The sequence below is a fragment of the Rhinolophus ferrumequinum genome, chromosome 2 (assembly GCF_004115265.2).
Source record: "Rhinolophus ferrumequinum isolate MPI-CBG mRhiFer1 chromosome 2, mRhiFer1_v1.p, whole genome shotgun sequence".
Classification (NCBI taxonomy): domain Eukaryota; kingdom Metazoa; phylum Chordata; class Mammalia; order Chiroptera; family Rhinolophidae; genus Rhinolophus; species Rhinolophus ferrumequinum.
Genome location: NC_046285.1, coordinates 104738550 through 104760982, shown reverse-complemented (window position 1 = coordinate 104760982; position 22433 = coordinate 104738550). Strand labels below are relative to the sequence as shown.

At 42.3% G+C, this 22433-nt stretch overlaps 1 protein-coding gene across 2 annotated transcripts in view; it reads left to right on the top strand.

Moving 5' to 3' along the window:
* The window catches only part of DSCAM (DS cell adhesion molecule), a 640159-nt gene that overhangs the window by 444235 nt on the left and 173491 nt on the right, over positions 1–22433 (top strand). For both annotated transcript variants that reach the window (XM_033091571.1, XM_033091562.1), the window contains exon 11: positions 3824–3997. In XM_033091571.1, the coding sequence (XP_032947462.1) occupies positions 3824–3997 (174 nt within the window). The remainder of the gene's footprint in view (positions 1–3823; positions 3998–22433) is intronic.

Here is a 22433-nt window from a genome sequence, read left to right as displayed (position 1 = left end):
GCTGCTTCTCTCACCCAGATAGGAAGTAACAGATAATCCTTTTCTGCTATTTTGTTGAGACAGCTTAACAATGTAGTTAAATTTCATATTGTAATTCTTCAGTATAAATGTGTCAAATATTACAAGTGTTTTTCTGGTGAAAGTTCTTTGAGGAAAGGAAAACATCTGTATTTTTGACATGAACAGTCCTGTAACTTTCTCACAGTCTATCAGCATCTTATTAGATTTTAGCGTTCTATAACACAGTTTTACATAATTTATAACTCCCGTAGCATTTTGAGATTTCCTGGTTTGCGGACTTATGGATATATTTTTTAAAGCCTTCGTTTGGCTAAATTTTCAGCTTGTGTGTGTTAAGCCAGATCTGGCTCCCAACTTGCAGTTGACTTTGAGAAAAACATTATTAGCCTTTACAAATTTTCAAACTGTGGACCAAATTTAAACAATTAAGTAAATATTACAGGTTTTTGCCTTGATATTTTTCAGCTTCAATAAAATCCTTTATTCTTACCATAAAGAACATGTTATCCATGTTCTTTACAATCAACATACAATCAACTTTTATAGGAGAAAAAAACCTTATCATCTCAATAAATAATGAAAAGGTAACTGATAAATTCAATATCCAATCTTGACTAAAACAAGAACAAAAATATCGTTTTGTGTGTAAAATGGGAATATAGAAACATTTTTTAAGACCCAAATGTACACTTGAAACCTATGTAATTTTACTAACCATTGTCACCCCAATAAATTTAATAATAAAAAAGACCCAAGTGCTTTGGCAGATGAAGAAGAAAATGACAAAAAGTCCAATAGCTACATGACGAAAGGATATGGATGGCTGTTCACCAAAAGACAAGTACACATTGCTGATGCATTCATGAAAAGATGCTCAAACTTATCTATAAGCAAAAATAAGCAAGCAAAGAAAAAAAAACAAAAAAAAAGAGTTAAATCACGCAAATTAAAATAATGAGATGTATACTTTGTTGATAAAGATTAAAAACAATTAGTAGTGTAAATGTGTAACGAAAAATTAAACCCTAGCCAGAACTATTGGAAATAAAATTGGCACATCATTTAGTAAGTAACTTAGCAATGCTTTATTTTTTAAATTAAATTTATTGGGGTGACATTGGTTAGTAAAATTATATAGATTTCAAGTGTATCATTCTATAATCCATCATCTGTATGTCACATTGTGTGCTCACCACTCAGATTCAGTTCTCCTTCCATCACCATATTCATTTTAAGATTTAAATGAGCAGGTTTCTACCCCAAGGATTAACCCAAGAGTTTGCCTACTGCTGTATCTTCCTCTCTGTGAATGAATTGATCGGTAAGGAGGGGTTCATTGCAACATGGTCTTTTGGAGTAGGAAAGATAGGAAGTAAAATAATCATAAAATGATTAAACAATTATTAGCAGAAATTTTTAGAAAAATAAACAACAGCAGAAAAATATTTGGGGGTTTTCCAGACATATTTGTGTTATTGATTTTAATTTTAGTTTTGCTGTGGAGATAGAGCATAATTCGTATTATTTTTAATGTTATAGAATCTATTGAAATTTACATTATGGCCCAAAATGTTGTCTCTTTTGATAACTGTTCCATGTCCACTCAAAGCTGATATGTTTTCTGCTATTATAGGGTGTAGAGGTCTATAAATGTCAGTTAAGTCAAATTCATTAATAGTGGTATTGAAGTCATTTATATTTCAAATATTATTTATTCTTCACTTTCCTTTCCTTATTCTCCTTTTCAAATGATAATTTCTTAATGTTAGAATGTTTGATATTGTTCCAGATTTCTAGGATGATGTATTCTATATTTTTCAGTCTTGTTCAATTTTTGTTTTATTTTGGATAATTTCTATTGATGTCAAGTTTACTTTCTTCTGCTGTGTCCAGTATGCTGATGAGCCCATTTAAGGAATTCTTCATATTTAATATTGTTTGTTGTTTCTATCATTTTTATCTGCCTCTTTTGTACAGTTTTAATATTTTTTCTCAATCACCCTTGTTTATGGTTATTAATTGTAGTTATTATAATATTCCATACCAAAGTTATATTGATGATTCTTCTTTTCTTTTCATGCAGGTGTGTGTGTGTGTGTGTGTGTGTGTGTGTGTGTGTGTGTGTGTGTGTCTCACATATTTTATTGAATTCTGGCCATGGTACATAAAACAGTAGAGACGAGGTAGGTTATAGTTATTTCCAGTTCTTTACTTCTTACATGCTTTTCTGCCCAAGACCTTTGCTTTTCTGCCCAAGACCTTGCCACCTTGTCCTCTCACCCTGTGCCAAAGATGAAATTGTTTACATGCCCTGTATCTCCTTGTAGGCCTCTTTACTCTTAACAACACTTAGTTTACCTAGTGGCCCGTGACTTCTAATGTTATTCATTCAAGGAAAAGTATGATTTTGTAGATTAACAGTGTTTTTTCGTGTTGTTAGAATGCAAGTGACATGCTTTTGTGTCTTTCTCCATCCTTGGCAGGAATAAAGCTCTATTATTTTAAATTCAAGTGTTCATATGTCCTTTCTAGAAGTTCTATTTGATAGAAACCACCTGTTGTATGGATTCTGCTCGTCCTTCTTCTTCTGTGTGAAAGGTCCCCTTACATACATTATTAATGTCCTTTAACTCTGGTGGGGCTGAGATACCTGAAGCAGAGACAAGGGAAGGGAAGCAACAGCCGGTCTGCCACTGTGAGTGAAGTGGGTACCAATAGGTAGATGCTCTGTTTGGTGTGGAGATAGCAAGAGGAAGTGTCTCCCATCTCGTGTCCCCAGATACAAAGTCTGAAGTTTCCTGGATGAGGAGTAAGGTGACACCTGCCCCTTGAGCTCCCATGTAAATTTTGGGGCTTTGGAGGCCAGCAGCTCCTTGTGGAATACACTCTTGGCCCACGCTTTGGGCTTTCTCCAGGAAGATGGGATTGGTCCTCACCCTTGGGCCCTCTCCCCAAATCCTCAGTCTTAGTCAAAGAGCAGAGCCCTATTCGCCTTTTAAAGCTTGAGTCACGCCCTTCTAGTCCCACCCCAAGTTCCCAGGAGAAAGATAACATAGCAAGTGAACGCAAACTGTCATTCCCCCCAAATCTCTCAAGACCTTAATCCTCTGTTTTGTTATTTCTAATTTGTTTTTCAAAATAGATTCGTATATATCATATCAAAGCTGTGGCACTATGTCCTGAGCGCAAGCACTCTGAGGAAAGTGCAGTTTTAATTCTGCGCAGTGATCTGACTGATTTATTTAAATGGTATTAAGTGGTATCAACAGTGCAAGGCTGAAGTCTGACTGCACCTGGGAGAGAAATCTGTGGTATTTGTGTTCTCTTTATAGACTCAAATGTGTGTTGCCAACGAGGTCCTCAAATGCCATATGCCTGGAAGGGTCCTTCTTTACCCTCATGTTAAGTCCCTGGGAACACAAGGAATTTATCTAGTGCCATGAGAGGTGTCTACTTCTGTAGCCATTCTACTGGGATGTCTTTGAATAATTGATCAGCTACTTAACACTCATTACATTTGGCTTTTTATGTAGAAACTATCTGAGCGGCCTCTTACTCTTTATCTCAGAGTTTGAAATACTGTCATTTTCAATAAATATGTTTTTCTCCAAACAAGAATTTCAATGTCGGAGGAAAGAGAAAAAAAAAAATTAACTTGGTGTATCACATGACTGTCCTCTATGATATATGTTAAACGTCCATGTCCGTCACTTTTCTTTACTAGTCTGGTGAACTTGAGGTCATTGCCTCCCCATATGTATTCTTGGTGGCATCATTGTTCCTCTTTTTTATTCTATTCCAGGTGCTGGGGTTCCCCAGTTCCAACCCATTGCCCTGAATGGCCGAATTCAGGTCCTCAGCAACGGGTCTTTGTTGATCAAACACGTGGTGGAAGAAGACAGCGGCTACTACCTCTGCAAGGTCAGCAACGATGTGGGCGCGGACGTCAGCAAGTCCATGTACCTCACAGTCAAAAGTAAGGAGGAAGAATGCTTTGTTTTACCTACTAGGTTTTTGGGGGCTTAAGTCTTCAGTTGTCTCCATACACATTTGTTTAAAAACAAAATGAAGACAAAAACGTTGGCTTGATACGGCTGGTTTGATGTGTGGCTGTGCTAGAAGCACAATTGGAGTGGACAGCAAAAATCCAGCCCATTTTCCCCTTGAGTCTGGGCTTGGAGCCATGTTTGTCTCCCTTTGAGCCCCGTGGCCACTGGTACAGGATCTGGACAACCCAGCAGGGGGCGCATCTCTGCCTCGAGCACCCACACGTCTATCCTGTTGGTTTTGTTGTGGAAAAGCCCAATATGCGGTCTCAGATGTGTTCATTTCAGAGCTTTGTTTTCATACATTTAATTATTTGCGAGATGGTTTGTTCATAGATTTTTTTTTTAAAAACCCTTATGAAATCCAGCAGCTAGAAACCTCATTACCTAAAACACACAACTACAACAAGGCAGAAACGTGTAGCACTATGCTTAGGGTGCATGGTGTTGACTTATTTTATAGCAAAGGGCACCTAATTATGAACTTATTTTCATATTTTGGTAACTAAACCTCCAAAGAAAGGACGTAAAGTGGACCAACTTTTACTGAACGCTGCTCATTAGCAAATGGTTGTTTAGTTTATAATGAATGGCTATGTCTTTCTTCATTTATATAATTTTCTATTGCATAAATTGTGATTTCTTACTGACTACAGGCTTTGATCAGGTTTCCTCTGTTTTATTTAAATTGTGCTATTGATAGATTGCAAAGAATCTCTATCATCTCATTTATTAGGGGCATAGGATTTAAAAGTGAAATTCAGTGGTGTGCGTCGTGATATTTAAATGCTAGCTACGCAGACTAGTATCCACTCCATTTCATTAATAATTTATTCTAGTCAGTATTTCCAACAGGACAATGAAGATACCCAGTTATGTCTTTGCTATATGTTTATATCATGGAAAAAAACACAGTTCTGAAATAGGGTTGCTTCAAAATACATTTTGCACATATCCAATGCATCATTTGACCACTAAATTTTATTCTCTAGAGGAACCGACTTGTAAGAATCTGGAGACAAATTGTCATCACTTAAATCCAAAGTTGAAATTATAATTTAAAACATAATAAATTGATGAACGATTAAGGAAGCTCAAAAGCTGAGGGCCAGTGCTGATCAATGTCAATCCATCTTTCCCAACAAAGGAATATGTGTTGCAATCACTTTGATGTATTTTAAACTTATGAAACATTTTTATTCCATGTATAGATACATATGTGGACAGATAGATGATAGATAGATAGATAGATAGATAGATAGATAGATAGATAGATGTTCTAAAATATACAAGGCCCTTTCACCGGTGTCAATACACACAACCATGGACTTTGAAAGAGCTTATGTTTGGAAGAGAAGATAATAAGGAAGTACATAGAGCCTACTGATTTTAATGCAAGGTGTAGAATAATATGGGCCATAGATGTGCCTTTCAGAGGAGAACAGAACTGTCAGCTTGAGGGGATTAACAAAACCTTCATAAAAAAAAATCTTAAAGAATGAGTGGAATTTTAAAATGCATAATTTGAAGATTTTCCCCACATCTCCTGTCTTCATACCTTTGCTGCTGGTAGTGGAGAATGGGGGCACACCACAAGGAAGGAGCCACCCCTGCCGTTCGCGAGCTTTCTCTGTCATGTGGCAATCGGCATGGGTGTGTACAACTCCTGTCCAGCAGGGCACACTCATGTTATAACACGGGGCATATAGACAAGGTATGCTTTGTATTTGTTTGTAGAATCAGTGACTACGGAACGGAAAGCTGTAGCCTCTGAGTACAGTCCTGAAGGACGCAATGGATTTTAAAAGGTAGCATTGTTGCAGGTGGACAGAGGCAGTCACGTGAGAGGGAGCAGAGGGAGCAGACGCAGGAAATTCAAAGACCAAGGCAGGAAGTAACTGTGTGAATGGTGTGCCTGCTGCATGGAGGGGATGAGAGAGGGAGACGTTTAAAGTGAGCGTGCATCAAAGAAAAGTCGTCCTTAGACGTGGCCAGTTTTAGATCCTCTCTAACCATGCAAACTTTTAGTTGAGAGGCACATTTATGTAACAGTGAATTTTACCAATTCTTAATAACCCTTGGATGTCTTGATAAATTATTTCAGCTTCAAGCGTCTTTTTTTTCACCCTTTAAAATGATAATATTTAAATTCCAAAAGGTAAAAAATAATTTAAGAAAGCTATAGGAGCATGAAGACGGAAGATATACAGTGAATATATCTGTTGCTCAAATGATATCATTAAAGAAAAAACAGCGAACATACGTGGGGATGACTTTCCCGGGCTCTTTGTGTGTTTGTTGGACCAGACTAGTAAGTGTGTACAGATGAACACACTGAGGCAGTGCACGTGGAACGGGAGGTCTGGGGCTTGGTGTTCAGCTCTTTCACTAAGGAAACAGGTAGGAGGTTAGAGCACAGAGCCTGATGGGGGCAGAGCCAGCTTCCCGGCAGCTGCCGAGCTTCCACTGGCAGCTGACCAAGCAGATTTGATGTCCCCGTAAGTGGTACCAGGATTATACCTGGTACTGCAAGGGACGTTCTGGGCACTTCTTATCTGACAATAAACAGGCGCACATCAGGCACAATGTCTTTAATGTTTTACTGCTTTTTTTTTCCCAACAGATAATTTAGGGGGTACATTAAAGTGCAGACACACATGTGTGCATGACAGAATGCACACACCAAAACCACATGCTCTCTAGGTAGTAACAGAAGAGAAACAGCCATCATATCATTATCCTTTATTTTAATCTCTTAATGGCCCTACAAATGACATGTACCCCCAGTCATGTACACACACACACACACACACACACACACACACACACACACATCTTAGCCCATACAAACACAGGAAAACCATCACAAATGAACTAAAACTACCTATTCAAAATGCAACAGGACAAGAATAACAGTAAAACATGGGCACCTTGGCCAACCATTGAGGAAAACATTGTATAGAATCACTCAAAAAGGGACAAAGATTTCTCCCCAAAGAGTTGACTTTAATCTTTTACAGACTAAATAATTTCTCAGTGTTGTCATAATATATTACATAAAAACGGTAACAAGTCTACTTTGAGGTGGTAACCACTACTTCAATAACCTACCAGCAGTAGCTCCCAAATGAAAATTCTATTGGGGAAAAAGAGAATCTTACTTTTCCTCAACAAACTATATGAGGTGGATGTGGGGAGGGGTGAAGAGTGATGTAATCAGTAGGGGAGGGTCAGGAGAAGGGACAGTGAAAAAGCCCCTGGGATTGCACCCAAAGCCGTCTGGTCCTCCTGGTTCTAGCACTTCTAATTACGATGTGATTTGGGACAAATTGCTTTACTTCTCAGACCCTGTAAAATAGGAAGAAAAATGCCTTCCTCCCAGGGTTATGAAAATTAAATGGCACGATACGTGTCATATACGACATTGTAAAACAGAAAGCACTCTCCATATGTGTTCTAACACATACAAATACTAAGTGATCCTGCTGGTTGGAGAGAAAGAGAAAACATACATACTGATTGTGCTGTGTACAGGCTCATTTCCAGAAAATCGTTCTGAAGAAGAAAATGAAAAGGTCATAAGACAGGAAAAAGGAAGAGGAAATGTGACTTCCCAGATCCACGGGGTATTTTCGTCATCCCTGTAATGCTTATCTACGGGAATGTGCCTTCGGAAACTCTGAAGGCCGGTGTCTTTTCCTAACGATGGCTGTTTAACATAACCAGCAAAGTGTTTGGGGATTTCAAACCGGAAAAATAGTTGATAGATACAAAGGAAATTGCACTGTGTTAAGTAAAAATATTAAGTGTGCTCCTTTTTCTATAAGTCTTTTTTTTTTTTAAGCGGGCTACAGATATTTCTAAGTTCAATAATTAGCAAGCCTTCTGCCGGATCAAGTGATGTCAGGAAAGGAAGGCAGCTTCTCAGATGAGAACTTTGGACTCTGGTGTTGGGTTTTATACCTCAACTCTGCCGACAGGGTCTGCTGTTGGGGGCTCACTCTGGGCTCACTGGGGAAGCTGGAAACCATGCACTGTCTGCGTCTCCTCTTTGGGAATTTTTCTTAGCATTACTCCAATGCTTTCATAACCCACTGCTCCAAGAACAGAGCAAATTAACAGTGAACACCAACCCTCCCTTTTTTGGGGAATCAGACATGAGGAAGCTGTGGGCAAAAAGCTCCAGCAATCAAGTGTGGAGTGAATGGTCAGGTGAAGCAATCCATCAGATAGAAACACCACCAGTGCAAATCCTTCTTGCTTTCTTGGCATTCTTGCTTCTGATTATACATCGTTATCTCAATTCTAGTTTATTTATTTATTTTTTTTACCAAAAATTACCCCAGGAATAGGAATCCTATACATCAAACAAGGTTAAGGACCCTAGGCAGAAAAGACAGAGGGACTGGCCTCTGTTTTCAAGCAAATTTGGTGACACCCCTGACCCCAGGCCCACCGAGGGCTGCAGAAGTCTGTTCCTCTACACCAGGGGCCATTTGCAATCTGGGGAATGTAGTCTTCTATGGTAAGAAAACAGCTCCAAAATCTGCTGGATCTCTCATGTGGGTGAGCCGTTCCTAATGTTTCTCCCAGGTGCCAAGATTGTATCTTCCCTGCCAGCTTTCTACCACCAGCTGGTCTGAGTTTGTGTGTTTGCAGGAGCACTGATTTCTGCATGGATCTGCGGCGTATGGCACACAGACAGCTCTTTTGTTGGCTTCCCTGCACAGGTCCTTTCTGATCCCCGCATGCGTTCTGAAAGGGCATCCGTATCAGACAGAGCAGGTGCTTCCCCGGAGTCAGTCACTCTGAAATCTGATGCCTGCCACGCAGCCCCCAGAGCCAACCGTAGGCTCCAGTGCAGCGTAGGCCCTGCACGTGTCTGGCCACCACATATAATTGCTTAGCAAAAGAAAAATAAATTGCTTAGCTCTGTGCCGACACATGGTCTGCTCAGACTAAAAGCAGCTGCGGTTGAGGTTGAGGTTGTTAACGCTGTTGTTATTTTCATCATGGTAATTCCTAAATTACGGCTTCAGACCCTCCCAAACAAGACAAACCAGAAGAGAACGTGAGGTGTTCCTCATTCAAACACACCAGTTTACATATTTTCACAACTTTAGAGTCCTCCAGCCTCCCACTTCACTTTGTCCCACACCCATGCACACTCTCGTAGCCCCCGCCCTTCCCCTCTGAAGGCCAGTTGTCAAAAGTATCTGCAGCTCCTGTGGGGCTGTCTGGGAGTACTAGCAGAGGACGGGAAGAGGCACAGAAAGGTGTCGGGGGCAGCTGTCCGCTGAGGAAGGCCCTCGAGGGCTGTAACACTGTGGCGGGCGAGTGATGGCTCCTTCCGGTGCAGCGTCTTGTAGCCTGTCTAGCTATTTGCATGTCACCTCTTCAGTGAGCCTGGCATTCTACCAGCTCAGGACTCTTTGGGGTTAATAAGGAATCTGTAAAATGGGAAGGCTAGTCTACTAGCCACAATTGGTTGCTGGCTCCCCTCTCAATGTCCGTCCTCTCTCAGGGTTAAGGGTGTGCCCAACATCCATATGTTGACATGATAATCATTAGTATTCCAGAATGTGACCTTCTTTGGAAAGGGGTCCTTGCAGATGAAATGAGTAGAGATGAGCTTTTACAGGATGTGGGTGGCCCTTACTTCAATAGGACTGATGCCCTTATCTAAAGGGGACATTTTGACACAGACCCAGAGGCAGTGCAGCCATGTGTAGACAGACACAGAGGTGGGAGTTTGCTGCCACAGCCAAGGGAAGCTGGAAGAAGCAAGGAAGGACTTTTCTGGAGAGTCTTCAGAACGATCGCGGCCCTGCCAAAACCTTGATTTCAGGCTCTGCCTGCAAAACTGCGATAGAATCCATTTTTGTTGTTTTAAGCCACCCGGTTTACGGTGCGTTGTTACCGCAGCCCTAGACGACCCTGAAACACTAGTGATCGCAGACATCTTTTGCAGTCTTGTGCCTCAGGCAGGCTCACCACAGGCTTGCTCAGCGAGGGGAATCCTAGCCTGTCTAAACCAGTGGACATGAACTCTAGTCTGAACCAACCGAGGGCAGCCTGTGCCCTCTGAACGTAATTGGTGTAAGGATGGGCACGTGACCTGGTTATGGCCAATGAAATGTGAGCTCTTCTGTGACATTTCTGGAAGAGATTTTGTTATTCTAAATAGAAGGCTCTGCAAGAGACGCTCATCTCTTTTAATTCTTGAGCCTACCTGGAGGTGACACCGGGATCTGTGGCCATGTTGTATCATCCTGAGGATGAAACCAATGCATAGACGATGGTAGAGCCACCACAAGCAGAAAAGGGGAGAGTTAGCCCCACGTACTGCATCTGAAACCCCACCTCCACACTCGCAGTGGTATGAGATGACCGAGCCCTCCCTCGCCTTTTCTATGTAAGCCAATGTGTCAGTCAGGGTTTTCTTACTTGCACCTGGAGACATGCGAACTAAATGGGTGAGCAGACAGTGTCAGCAATTAATGGGGCTTAATTCAACCATACTGCTGCTGCCAGACAGGCTGAAATAAACCTCTCTGAGGAACGGAGGACTTTTATTTGGCTTGAGGAACTATAGGGATTCCTAAAGTTGGGGGTTGGGGTTGGACGGGTCGTGGGAGGAATGACATTTGAGGCTCAAGGGCAACACACATGCCTGGGGCACCTTTGGTGGCCCACGGCAGGGAAGCCGGTTCCTGGTGGAGGGAAATGGCAAACACCAACGGCATTGTCGAATGTTACTGGGGCCGCCGCTCCGCTGGGAAAAGGAAATGTAGTTTCTCCCCTTTACTACTTGCTGCTGCTTCCAGGTGGAGGCTCCCTTTACCCACGAGCCGGAAAGTTATTTTTGCCAGTTTGGGGTAATCGCAGTGATTTCCAAGTTTCTCAGTTGATGTAAGATCCTTGCTCTCCCATGGCCGGTTGCAGGTGCCGGCATAAGTGCTGTGAGTCCCCAGTTACCTGTCACCCTCCATGCTGGCATGCACTGAGAGGCCTGCATTCCCATCTGGTCCCTGGCCATGAGGTCACTTCCGAGATGCTCACGAGAGCCCGCGTTGGTCCTCTGGCTGTCCCTGGTCGATTCCAGCCATGCGTTCACTCAGCGGTGCTCACTGTGTCCCCTGGTGTCAAGGACTGTTGTAAACACTGCATAGTCAGTGAACGAGACAAAGTACTAATCTGCCGTCATGGGGCATATGTTTCCATGGGGAGAACGACATGCAGGATGGTGTGTTATATAAGGCCCAGCGGAGAACAGAATGAAGAAAGGAAAGGAGGTGCGTGCTTGGGGAGCACGTTTCAAGGCAAGTGCAAAGCCTGACGTTGAAATCGGTTGCATTTGAGGAGCATCAAGGAAGCCATTGTGCTTGGGGCGCAGCGAATAGAATGAGGCTAGAGGGTGAGGCACGGGCTAGATCTAAGGTCAAACTCTGGGCTTTATTTTAGTTATGAGGAGAAGCCATGGGAGGGTTTTGAGCCGAGAAAAGCATTATAACAACTATAGCTACAATTTCTTCTAAAAGTTGTCATTCCTCATCTAATTCTGACGATAACACTCGTAATTCTGCATCACGTCTGACTTCTTGGAGGAGCAGGGAGGCAGAAGCCCGAGGAGGGACTGGGAATGTTGCCTTGGCCTCGGGTGTCCCATGTGGTCACTGATTGTGTTTCTCATGCCCTGTGGTTGGAAGGGCCACCTTTCAGAAACCCAGACAGACACCTGCACACCCCATGCTGAGCCATCAGGGCCACGGACTCCTTTAGGGGACCCTTGCCAGTGACTAGCTCTTCTTCTCTACCCCACCCCCACCACCCATTTCTCTAGGGCACTAATCTCTCTGCATTGTGGGTAACAGTGGGGCTTTGCTTTGGGGTTAATACATGTATGTATGTGTGTGTGTGTTTCCTTCCAGTTCCAGTTGACATACAGTATTGCATCAGCTGCTGGTGTACAGCACAGTGATTAGACATCTATGTACCTTGCTGGTTTACTGTGCAGATGGGCAGAGGCTGGTCCCGTGGCTTTCCCTTGCCCTCCTCACGTGGTAGTCCTTACTCAGCAGTCTGAGAATCATGTCAGTCCCTGAGTTGATCTGTTCCAACTCTACATTCTGGAACTGAGGAAATAATCACTGGGTGGATTTAAAGATCCATTAGGTCCTTTAATTGTTTCTGGACCTAAGCTGAACCGCATCAATCCCCTGACCGACATACTCTGCTCTGATTGGTGGACCAGGGCGGTGTTTGGGTCTCCAATAATTAGTGTCAATTCTGGGTCAGTGCCCCGCATTTGAGGAGTCGTTTTTCTCTTGCTGCTGCTAAGATTTTCTCTTTCTCTTGGGACTTCAGAATTTGGCTGCAATGTGATTTCCTTTGGATTTATGTTGATTTGGGTTGAGGAGCTTCTTGGGTTTGTAAGCTAATACCTTTCTTCAAAGCTGAGAAGTTTTCAACTGTTATTTCTTCAAGTAATGTTTATTTTTTGTCCTATTATCTCTTGCCTGTCATTCTAGGACACTTTAGTCCACTTCATATTGTCCCAATACCAAGATTTCTGATACTTGGATCATTTTCCTTCAGTCTTTTTTTCTCTCTCATCAGATTGCATATTTTTTCGTCTACTTTTACCTTTACTGACTCTCTTGAGCTCACTCCAATATGGATTAAGTTCATGCACCAAAGTTTTCATTTTAGTTATTTCACTCTTTAGCTCTAGAATTTTATTTGGTTCTTTTTTATTTCTGTATGTCTTTGCTGGATTTCCCTTCTGTCTGTTAATGGTGCATATGTATTAATTTATGACAATGGACATATTTACAATAGCTGTTTAAATCCTTGTTTGTGCTTGGCAACATCTGAGTGTTTTCTGGTCAGTTTCTATTGTCTGTTTTTATTTCAGCATGGGACACATTTTTTTTGTTGTTTCCTATGTCTGGTATTTGGTTATGTTTTATTTTGTTTTTTAATTCAATACCGGACATTCTAAGGGATGCATTGTAGAGAGTCTGTTTTCGGTCTTTTCCTCCAAAGAGTGGCTTTTGTCCTAGCACACCTTTAGTTAGCTGGACTTAAATGCCAAGATCAGTCTCCCTTGTTGTGGGCAGCAGCTGAAATCTCTCATCAGTTCTTTCAGCCTCCAGCTGCTGGGTTTATCTGGCGCCCACTGTGGCCTCCTGCACTGTTCAGTAGCCATCCAAGATTTGGGCAGATAGCGTATGCAAAGTTGGGACATACACCCTCTGTGACTCCTTTCTTTCCAGGATGTCCCCCTAATGTTCCTAAATCGAAGTGCTTTCCTTTGGGGTTTTTCCTATTTTACACCGTACTTACCAAGTTATTCACTATACCAAGAATGTTAATATTCATATTTGTCATTTAACTGTTTAATACTTAAGGAATTTATTGTGATGGAAATTATGAGTGAGAGTTGTAAGATTTTTCACAAATGGTCAGTCAATTGTCCTAACATTGTTTGTTAAACGCCTTAATTTGGAAATGCCAATAATTTCATTTTAGAAAAAGATAATCATTGAAATGAGCTCTCATGTCAAACTGCCTGGTTAGCTCTACCGATTAGTAGCTATGTACCTTGGGTAAGTTATATACCCTCTCTATGCCATGGTTATTTAATGCTCAGATTACTTCCGAGTGCTGTAACAGGGGTTGAGTTCATGTAAAACTAAAAATTTCCCAGAATACAGGAATGACATTGCATCCCGACATCACACCATATACAAAAACTAACTCAAAATGAATTATAGACCTAAATATAAGAGCTGAAACTATAAAATCCTTAGAATAATTGGAGTAAATATTTGTGTTCATGAATTGGCAATGGTTTCTTTGACATGACCAAAAGCCTAAGTAATATAATGAAAACTACATAATTTGAACTGTATAAAAGCTAAAACATTTTTGTGCATTAAGAAAATAAGACAATCTGGAGAAATTGTAATTCATATATCTGATAGGGGACTTATATTTAGAATTCTCACAACTCAATGATAAAACCACAAACCACCCCATTAAGAAATGAACAAAGGATTTGAAAAAACATTTATCAAAAAAAGACACACAAATTGCCAAAAAACACGTGAACATCACTAGTCATTAGGGAAATGCAAATCAATAGTACAATCAGATAGCGTTTACACCCATTAGGATGGCTAAGTTAAATAAAAACACAAGTGATGGCGAGGATACGGAGAAACTGGAACCTTTGTGCATTGCTGATGGAAAGGTAAAATGGTGCAGCCGCTTTGGACAACAGCTTGGCAGCTCCTCAAAGGTTACACATAGAGTTACCATATGACTTATTTCTACTTCTAGTTATATACCTAAGAGATATAAAATACATGTTCACAAGAAACTTGTACATGAATGTTTATATAGCTGTACTACCCATAATAGCTAAAAAATGGAAATAACCCCAAAGTCCATCAATTGGCCAATGGATAAACAAATACGGCATATGTACAATGGCATATTATCCAGCCATATAAACAATGAAGCAGCGATACATTCTACAACATGATTAAACCTTGAAGACATTCTGCTAAGTGAAATAAGCCAGACGCAAATCACCATATATCATATGATTCTATTGATACGAAAGATCTAAAGCAGGCAAATCCATGGAGACAAGAAGTAAATCAGTGGTTGCCAGGGGCCAGGAGGCAGTGGAGCGTAACTGGTTTCACGGGGTGATAAAAATGTTCTGGAATTAAACAGTGGTGATGGCCGCAAAATTCTGTGAACATACTCAAAACCACAGAACTCTATCCTTTAACATATGAATTTTATGGTGATGTGAATTATACCTCAATACAGCTATTGTTTTAAAAATCCCAGACTATCTAGCAACTTCGAATGGACCTGTGCAGCAATTGTTGAGTTTGGGTTTTGAAGTCAAGTCCCCGTTCCTCTGTGTTTCAGTTATGTAAATTTGGGCAACTTCTCCAGTTTTCCCAAGCCACATCCCTCATCTGTAAAACAGAGAATTGCGCATCCTGTCTAGAGCTGTGAGGATTAAGTGATGGAATGTTTTGACTGCAGAGTGTCTTCCGAAGATAAGCTCTTAATTAGTGGAAGCCTCTGTGCTGGAATCCTGAATGCTGATGGATTCACTTGCACTGAGTTCTTTCTCAATGTCCATACCTGAATCGTGCGGTTAAATGATTGTGTGTTTATAACATTACTTAGGATGGAGCAAGATCCGCCTCTCCTTGCACCTCTCCCCTCCCCTTCCCCTTTCTGTCACTTTTCCTTGCTCTGCTCCCATGTTTATTCTTCCAGATAAACTTGTCTATTTCAGAAACAACCACTGCGGGGTATTTAAAATTTCACTTTTTATCGAATTATTTGGGATGCGGGACCCACGTCTTTGAAATGTTGAGTCCTCCCATCCAGAAAGGAAAGTGGCTTCCATTTTCCATTTTGTCTAGTCGTCTTGTATGTCCCTTTAATGGAGATGTACAATTATCTCCATTTGGGACCTACACATACTATTTTTTCCACAGAATGTTGAATGTTGCGTGCTATTTTCAATAGCTATTTTATTTGTACAGTTGAAGTCCAAACTCTTAATAGGTTTACATTACTCTAAGGCTCCTAATTATGTTTGAATGCTTTTGCAGCATTAACAGCCTCTCAGTGAGACGGTCAGTGGCAACAAGACTCAACAAAGATGCCTGCAGATCAAGTTCAACAGGAGCTGCCTAGTTCTTTCATTCATTCAACAAACATTTGCTGCGTTCCTACCATGTGCCAGGCAGTCAGTCAAGCATTTGAGCTGGGATTCCCAAGTTGCTGCCTTCCCACCTCACCCCTGTCAATGCCCTCAGCCATAGACCCCAGCCACACATGGGTAGTGGAACAAGTGGGGTTCATGCTTGTCCTAAGAGAGAACTCATACCATGGGGACCAGTGGGGGCCTCCATAAGAAGACGTCAGAAAAGACATGTTGTCCACTTCGGCTGGTGTTAGAGTGATTTTGGGGAAGGGTCAAGGAAGCAACCCTTGGCTCTGGACTGGATGCTGTCGGGAGGAGAGGTAATCTACAGATGACTGGACGTCTTAATGAATCTTATCTATAATGGAGGAGGGATGGAGCCAGGCCAGAGCTGTGGTTCGTAAAGACTCAGTCATCACTCATGTTAGCCAGGAGAGCAGATGTTTGGTCAGTTTGTGATTTATTTAGACAATATCTTGCTGCTGTCTGTGTTGAGACATGATAATGAAGTGGACTTGTTTTATCTTCATTCATTCAGAGTAGCCTTGTCTGATGTTGGTGTTTTGTGAAATTGTTTACACTCAACAAGAGAATACCAAGGCCCATCTGGAAGTTTCCAGCCAGCTACTGGACCTCAGAGGCTATTTTTCTCCCTCTTGTTTCTCTTAATCATTGCTATCACATCACTGATATTTATGTAATTCATCTTGAAAGGATGCAGAAGACAATGGAGAGCTTTGTTTAAGCATATCGAAAGAAAAGCAGGGACACATGAATGTCCTCAAGGGCCACTAGACGGTTTTACTGCAAACTCAGCCAGAATAAGAAATAAGCTCTTATTTAAATCCCCACACTTTTAATCAGTTGATTCCAGCACCTCAAGCTAGGAATTCATATGTCTGTATCTATCCATTTAGCTGCTGATTTTAAGAACCATGCTGGAGGACTACAGCCTATATCCACACAAGCAAATAAGAAATAAGAGCTCCCTCATTCTGTAGCTGTGTGAGCAGAATGGGTCCTCTGATTTTCAGCTCATTCTGGGGACCAGAAATGTGACTGTGATTGTCAGTGTTTTATATTATATGCTGAATGACTGCACAAGATTATATAAGCACAGCAGAAGCATTAGTTGAGAATGGCTGACTCACTACTCTCATTTTCTCTAAGGAGAACCATAAGAAAACAGTCTTCATCTGATTCTAATTTTAGTCTGCTCCTTCAGGAATTGGAAGGAACCCTTAACTTACAGGCCCAAACGCATCACCTCCTGCTGCTGTGGCCTGACCTTCATCTCTGGGTGGTGCTGTGGGATCTGGTCCATGCTGAGAAGTCCCCATCTTGCTGTCTGCCCCTTACTACTTAGCTTTCATATTTGCTGAGAGTGGAGTCTTTACTGTTAATGAGAAAGGAGAAAGCCATGTGCGTTCCAGGAAGAAGGCACAGCCAGTGCAAAGGCCCTGAGGCAGGAGAAAGCTGGGTGTGTCCGCTTAGTGGTGCTGCTGGATAGAGAGAACAGAGTTCAAGGAGGAGAGGATGAAGTCCTTATAGACCCATGAGGACTTTGCACTGCACTCGGGGTGAGTGACACCATCTCTTCTTCTGTCCTTTTTCCTAGCAAGTTTACCTGTATGTGTCAGCTTTTCCTTTTAAAAAATGAAATTATACAACTTAGATTGGTTTACTTGTTTTTTTGTTTGTTTGCTTTTAGTTTACAACATACCATAGTTGTCTTTCTAGGTAAATATACTTAACTCCCTGTTGTTCTTTCTAATGGGTGTACCATATTTCACTACTACATGGTTTGGCATCTTCTTTGTACGCATTCTCTTCTGGGACACTCAGCTTGGCACTGATTTCACGTGTTCATGTCCTCTGAGAATAACATTCTCTGGCCTCGTAAATGGTAGGTTCTCATCACTGTTTGCCTCAGAAATAACGCAGGAGAGAATGAGCAGGGAAGCTGAGACCAGACCATAGGGGGCCCTGAGGGGGAAGTTTGAGAATATATATTTCTAGGTTTTCATCACTTTCCACTTTTAATATACTGCTGAGTGCTGCTAGAAAACAATATTTTCTCCCCAAAGACAGAGGTTAAATGCCCAGTCTTCTAAGGCTCGTTTGTAGATTTGATTCAGAATGGGCCATTGCTAGAAATGGAAACAGAATCGAGTCAGAAAGTGCTTCGTGATTCTGAGTCTACAGCCATTTGTTTTGAATATGGAAGAGGAGGGAAAGCATTTTTGCTTAAAAGCTATTGATAAGGCAACAAGGGGAAGGCACATTCCTCTGTGAAAAAAGTGAGAACAGGACATTCAGTGAGCATCACTTAACTGCATTAAATACACAGTTCCATCGTTGTTGTCGTTGTCATTATACCATGCATCCAACTCTGCGTTACTGTGGTCGGGGGTTGATGGCAGGAGAAAGGACAAGGAAAAGTGCATGGCCATTAAAGAAACCAGTGTGTCCTGCGTTGTCTCCTGGATTACTCCCTGACACCACCAGTAAGCCTCCCTTTCTCACATGCCACTAGCAAATGACGCCTGCGACTGTGACAATTAGTAGTGCGAAGATACCTCCCAGGTTGTTATTGTTATTGTATGGGTTCTCAGTGAATGCCTTCTGGTCATCCAATCCTGTCCCCCAGGAGAGGCAGGCGCCAGGCAGTGGGTTTGGCGCTTGTGTATGTGTGTGTGTACGTGCATATTCATATCTATAGCATGGATGATTTACACCTACGTCTGTGTTTTATCTATATATCTACATCTAAATTATATACATGCATATACATATTTTCTTCCCTCTTTATCCCCTTATCATATAATGTAAGCTGTACTGGCTCTGCATTGTAGTATTTCAGTTACAGGATAATAAAGAGAAGAATGAACATCCCCCCCAGGGACATCGCATCCTTTTTTAGGAAAGGGTTAGTGTGTGTTGGGTTGTGCACACAGTGTAGTTGTGTCATGCTAGGTAAAAGTATGACCTTACTATTTATTCAGAGATTACGTATGGTGTAAGGAAATGTGTATGGAGGCCAACTTGACAAGTTCACAAGGAGTGAACTTGTGATGGTTAATGTTATGTGTCCACTTGACTAGACTAAGATGCCCAGTTGTGTGGTCAAACACCAGCCTAGATGTTGCTGTGAAGGTATTTTGTGGATGAGGTTGACATTTAAATCAGTGGACTTTGAGTAAAGCAGATGACTCTCCATAATGTGGTGGGCCTCATCCAATCAGGTGAAGGCCTTAGGAGGAAAGACTGAGGTCTCCCGAGGAAGAGGGCCGTCTGCCTCCAGGCTGCCTTCAGACTGGAGCTACAAGACCACCCCTCCCCTGGTCTCTGGCCTGCCCTGCAGATTTTGGACTTGCCAGCCTCCATAATTTCACGAGCCTGTTCCTTAATATAACTCTATCCATTATGCATCCTATCGGTTCTCTTTCTCTGGAGCATCCTGACTCCCAGACTTTGGTGCTCATGGCCCGGCAGCTCAGGAAGAATCGTGTCTCCACACTCTGCCTGCAGCACTTACAACCAGGACACATGCCTGCACAAAACCGTACATTCTAACACGCCGTGGAAGTTCCACATTGTTTGCAAAGAGTTGGAACTGAAAATGATCTCTCTATAAATACTCAGGGTCTGCCACATTTTAATTTGAGAATACCCGATTTGAAAAACTCAAGTTGAAAATGTGCACTGGCTACCTACCGTGTTAGTTTTCTCTAGCTGCCGTAACAAACTGCGACAAGCTTTGCAACTTAAAAATAAATGAATAAAGCCCGTTTATTACCTGAGAGTTTGCAGGTTCAGGCATGTGGGGGCGTGGCCGGTTTCTCTGCTTTGCCTCTTACAGAGCCGACATCAAGGTGTCAGCAGGTCACGTTGCTTCTGAGGCTCTGGAGGAGAGTTCGCTTCCAGGCTCCTCCGGTTGTTGGCAGAATTCCATTCCTGGTTTCTGTGCTGGCTGTCACCTGGCAGTCACCCTCAGCTTCTAGAAGCCTCTCTCTGTTCCTTGTGTATAATCACTTTATGTCTCAGAACGCGCAAGTGTGGATCGAAGCCTTCTCTCACTTCAAATCTCTCTGACTTCTCTTTAAATACCTCTTCCTCGTTTCTCTTGCCTCTTCTGCTGCTTCATCAGATGGACTGACTCTCTGCTTTCCCCCACGTTTAAGGGCCAGAGCCCATGTGATGACGTCACAAGTATCCAGATCATGCAGCGTCTTACTCGCGCAAGGTCAGCTGATTCGCAACCTTAATTCCACTGCAGTGTGCTTTCGCCATGAAGGTGATTATTCGCGTTCCGGAGATTAGGGCGTGGATATCCTTGGGACCCCATTATTCTGTCTACCACAGCTGTTGTGGGCTGGGATTCGGACTGTGCCTGACCTTTGAGACCCTCACAGTCTCAGAGAAAAAAGCCATACGCCTGAAGGGGACACCATCGCAGACCACAGTAGGGAGAACGGCAGCTGGGTTCAGCAATCTCACAGCAGTAGCAGCAGAAGGTGTCGGAGCCATTGTCACCTGAGCCACAGTACCCACAGCCTGCAATGCACACAGTAGGTGCTCACTGGTTGACTGAATAAGTGGATGTAAAGGAAAATTGAGTGGAAGACTAAACAAATTTGAATTCTCTCCTTAATAACCTGTTCATTTCATAATTATATGTTGAAAACATGCTCTGTGCTACATTCTGTGCTGGGCCCTGCAGAGTCAATAGGGGCTTTTACCCCCATGGAGCTCACAGCTGGCACACATTGTATAACTAGATGGACAAACACAGAGTTGAAATCATGGATAGTGTCGTGAAAGAATTGCATTAAATGCTGTGATGACACTTGGTAAATGCAGGATAAGTGAAGAGACTGAGGACGCTGGTTTGTAAACGGAAAACTAAAAAGTAAAGGGGGTGTCACAGGCTGGCATACAGGGGAAACAGACCCCGAGGTGGGGATTTGGGTGCAGGAAGCTGGTTGGGGAGAGCTTGATTAGCACCTATGAGAGAATGCAGGAAGTAAGAGGGGCAGAGGGAGACTCAGGGTACAGGTATAAGCAGGGCCCCAGCTGATCCTACCGAGAGCTCTGAAACCTACAGAGCCATCTCGAGCTGGAGCTGAACGCCTGGTTTTACACCTGAACCATCAGCCAGTCACCTTGGCCTTGTGTGTGTTAAGTTGCCGTGTGTGTCAAATCCCTAGGAGGTAGGTGTGACGTATGTTTTTAGTGACTAGAAAACTTGTGATTATAACAAACAAACACATTTAATATTATTGACTGTGTGTCTTATATGCATGAGAATTATTGAAAAGTCTGGTCTTGATGGGCCAGAGCTCTTGGTGGGGAGAGCATAATGAATCAATTTTAGTTTCCTCCCGTCACTGCCTTTACCTGGGTTCAACTTCTCAGGCAGGTGGCAGAGCTTTCCACTATTCACTCATGTCGTCATGGCAAGTCTGGTTTAAACTGGCATTCCACCTTTCTGTTGGCCAGAGGGTCTGGTCTTTCATTCTGAGTTACTCTCTTGTCTTGAGTTGGGGTTGGGGTTATGGAGGGATTGTTATTAGTTGGATTGGATGGTTGGTATGCTTCTTTTCTGATGAGGAACAACAGAGCTCTTACATATCTAGGCTACAGTTATTTCTCCAATATGTACAGACCATTAAAACTTTGTATGGCAAATAGCCTACCTCCAACACCATTTTCTTACACCAGCTACAATTCTGTTCAATACCGACACTAACTACTGTGGTTAACGTCTGTTCCCACAAGTTCAAGGTCTCAGTTCCACAGGACTGCCCTCAGTTCAGATGCAAGCATTAAGTGGAATCCCTAGGCTACCCACACTCCTTCATGGCGACCTACAAATTAGGGGCTTCACACAACCCCTTCAGTTTTAGTAATTCACTGGAACGACTCGTAGAACTCTGGAAAACACTATGCTTAACAATTACTACTTTATCAAAAAGGATATGAGTGATCAGCCAGATGAGCAGGTACATAGCGCAAGATCAGGAAGAGTCCTGAGCACAGAGTTTCTATCCCCATGTTTCTATCCCAGTTCAGGTACATGTTCAAAACCAGGAAGTTCTCCCAGCCTCATTGTTCAGAGTTTTTATCTAAATCGCATTACTCAGGCAGGGTTGGTTAGATCAGGACTGAACTCAATCTCCAGCCCCAGTCCCTTTCCCAGAGGTTCCGGGGTGGGACTGAAAGTTCCAAGCCTCCAGTCATTAAAAGTGTGCTTTGTCTTTCTAGCACAGCCAGGCCCTTTCTTTAAAATACCAGGGGGCCCACCTTGAGTCACCTCATTAGCGTAAATTCAGATTTGGCAGAAAGAGGTTCATTCTGAATAACAAAAGACATTCTTATCACTCAGGAATTTCCAAGGAGTTTTGAAACTACTGTGCCAAGACCCAGAGACAAAGACCAGATATATTTTTTATTATATCACATAACTAAACACTGGCTCCCTCCTGGGAATGTATGTGACTTATTTGGCAGGGAATTTCCCGAGTTAGGGGGTTGACAAAGAGATAAATAACTGCTCCCTACCCGCGGTGCTCCCCATTTCCATAGAGAGACTTTTGCTGCTGGAGTCTCTCACT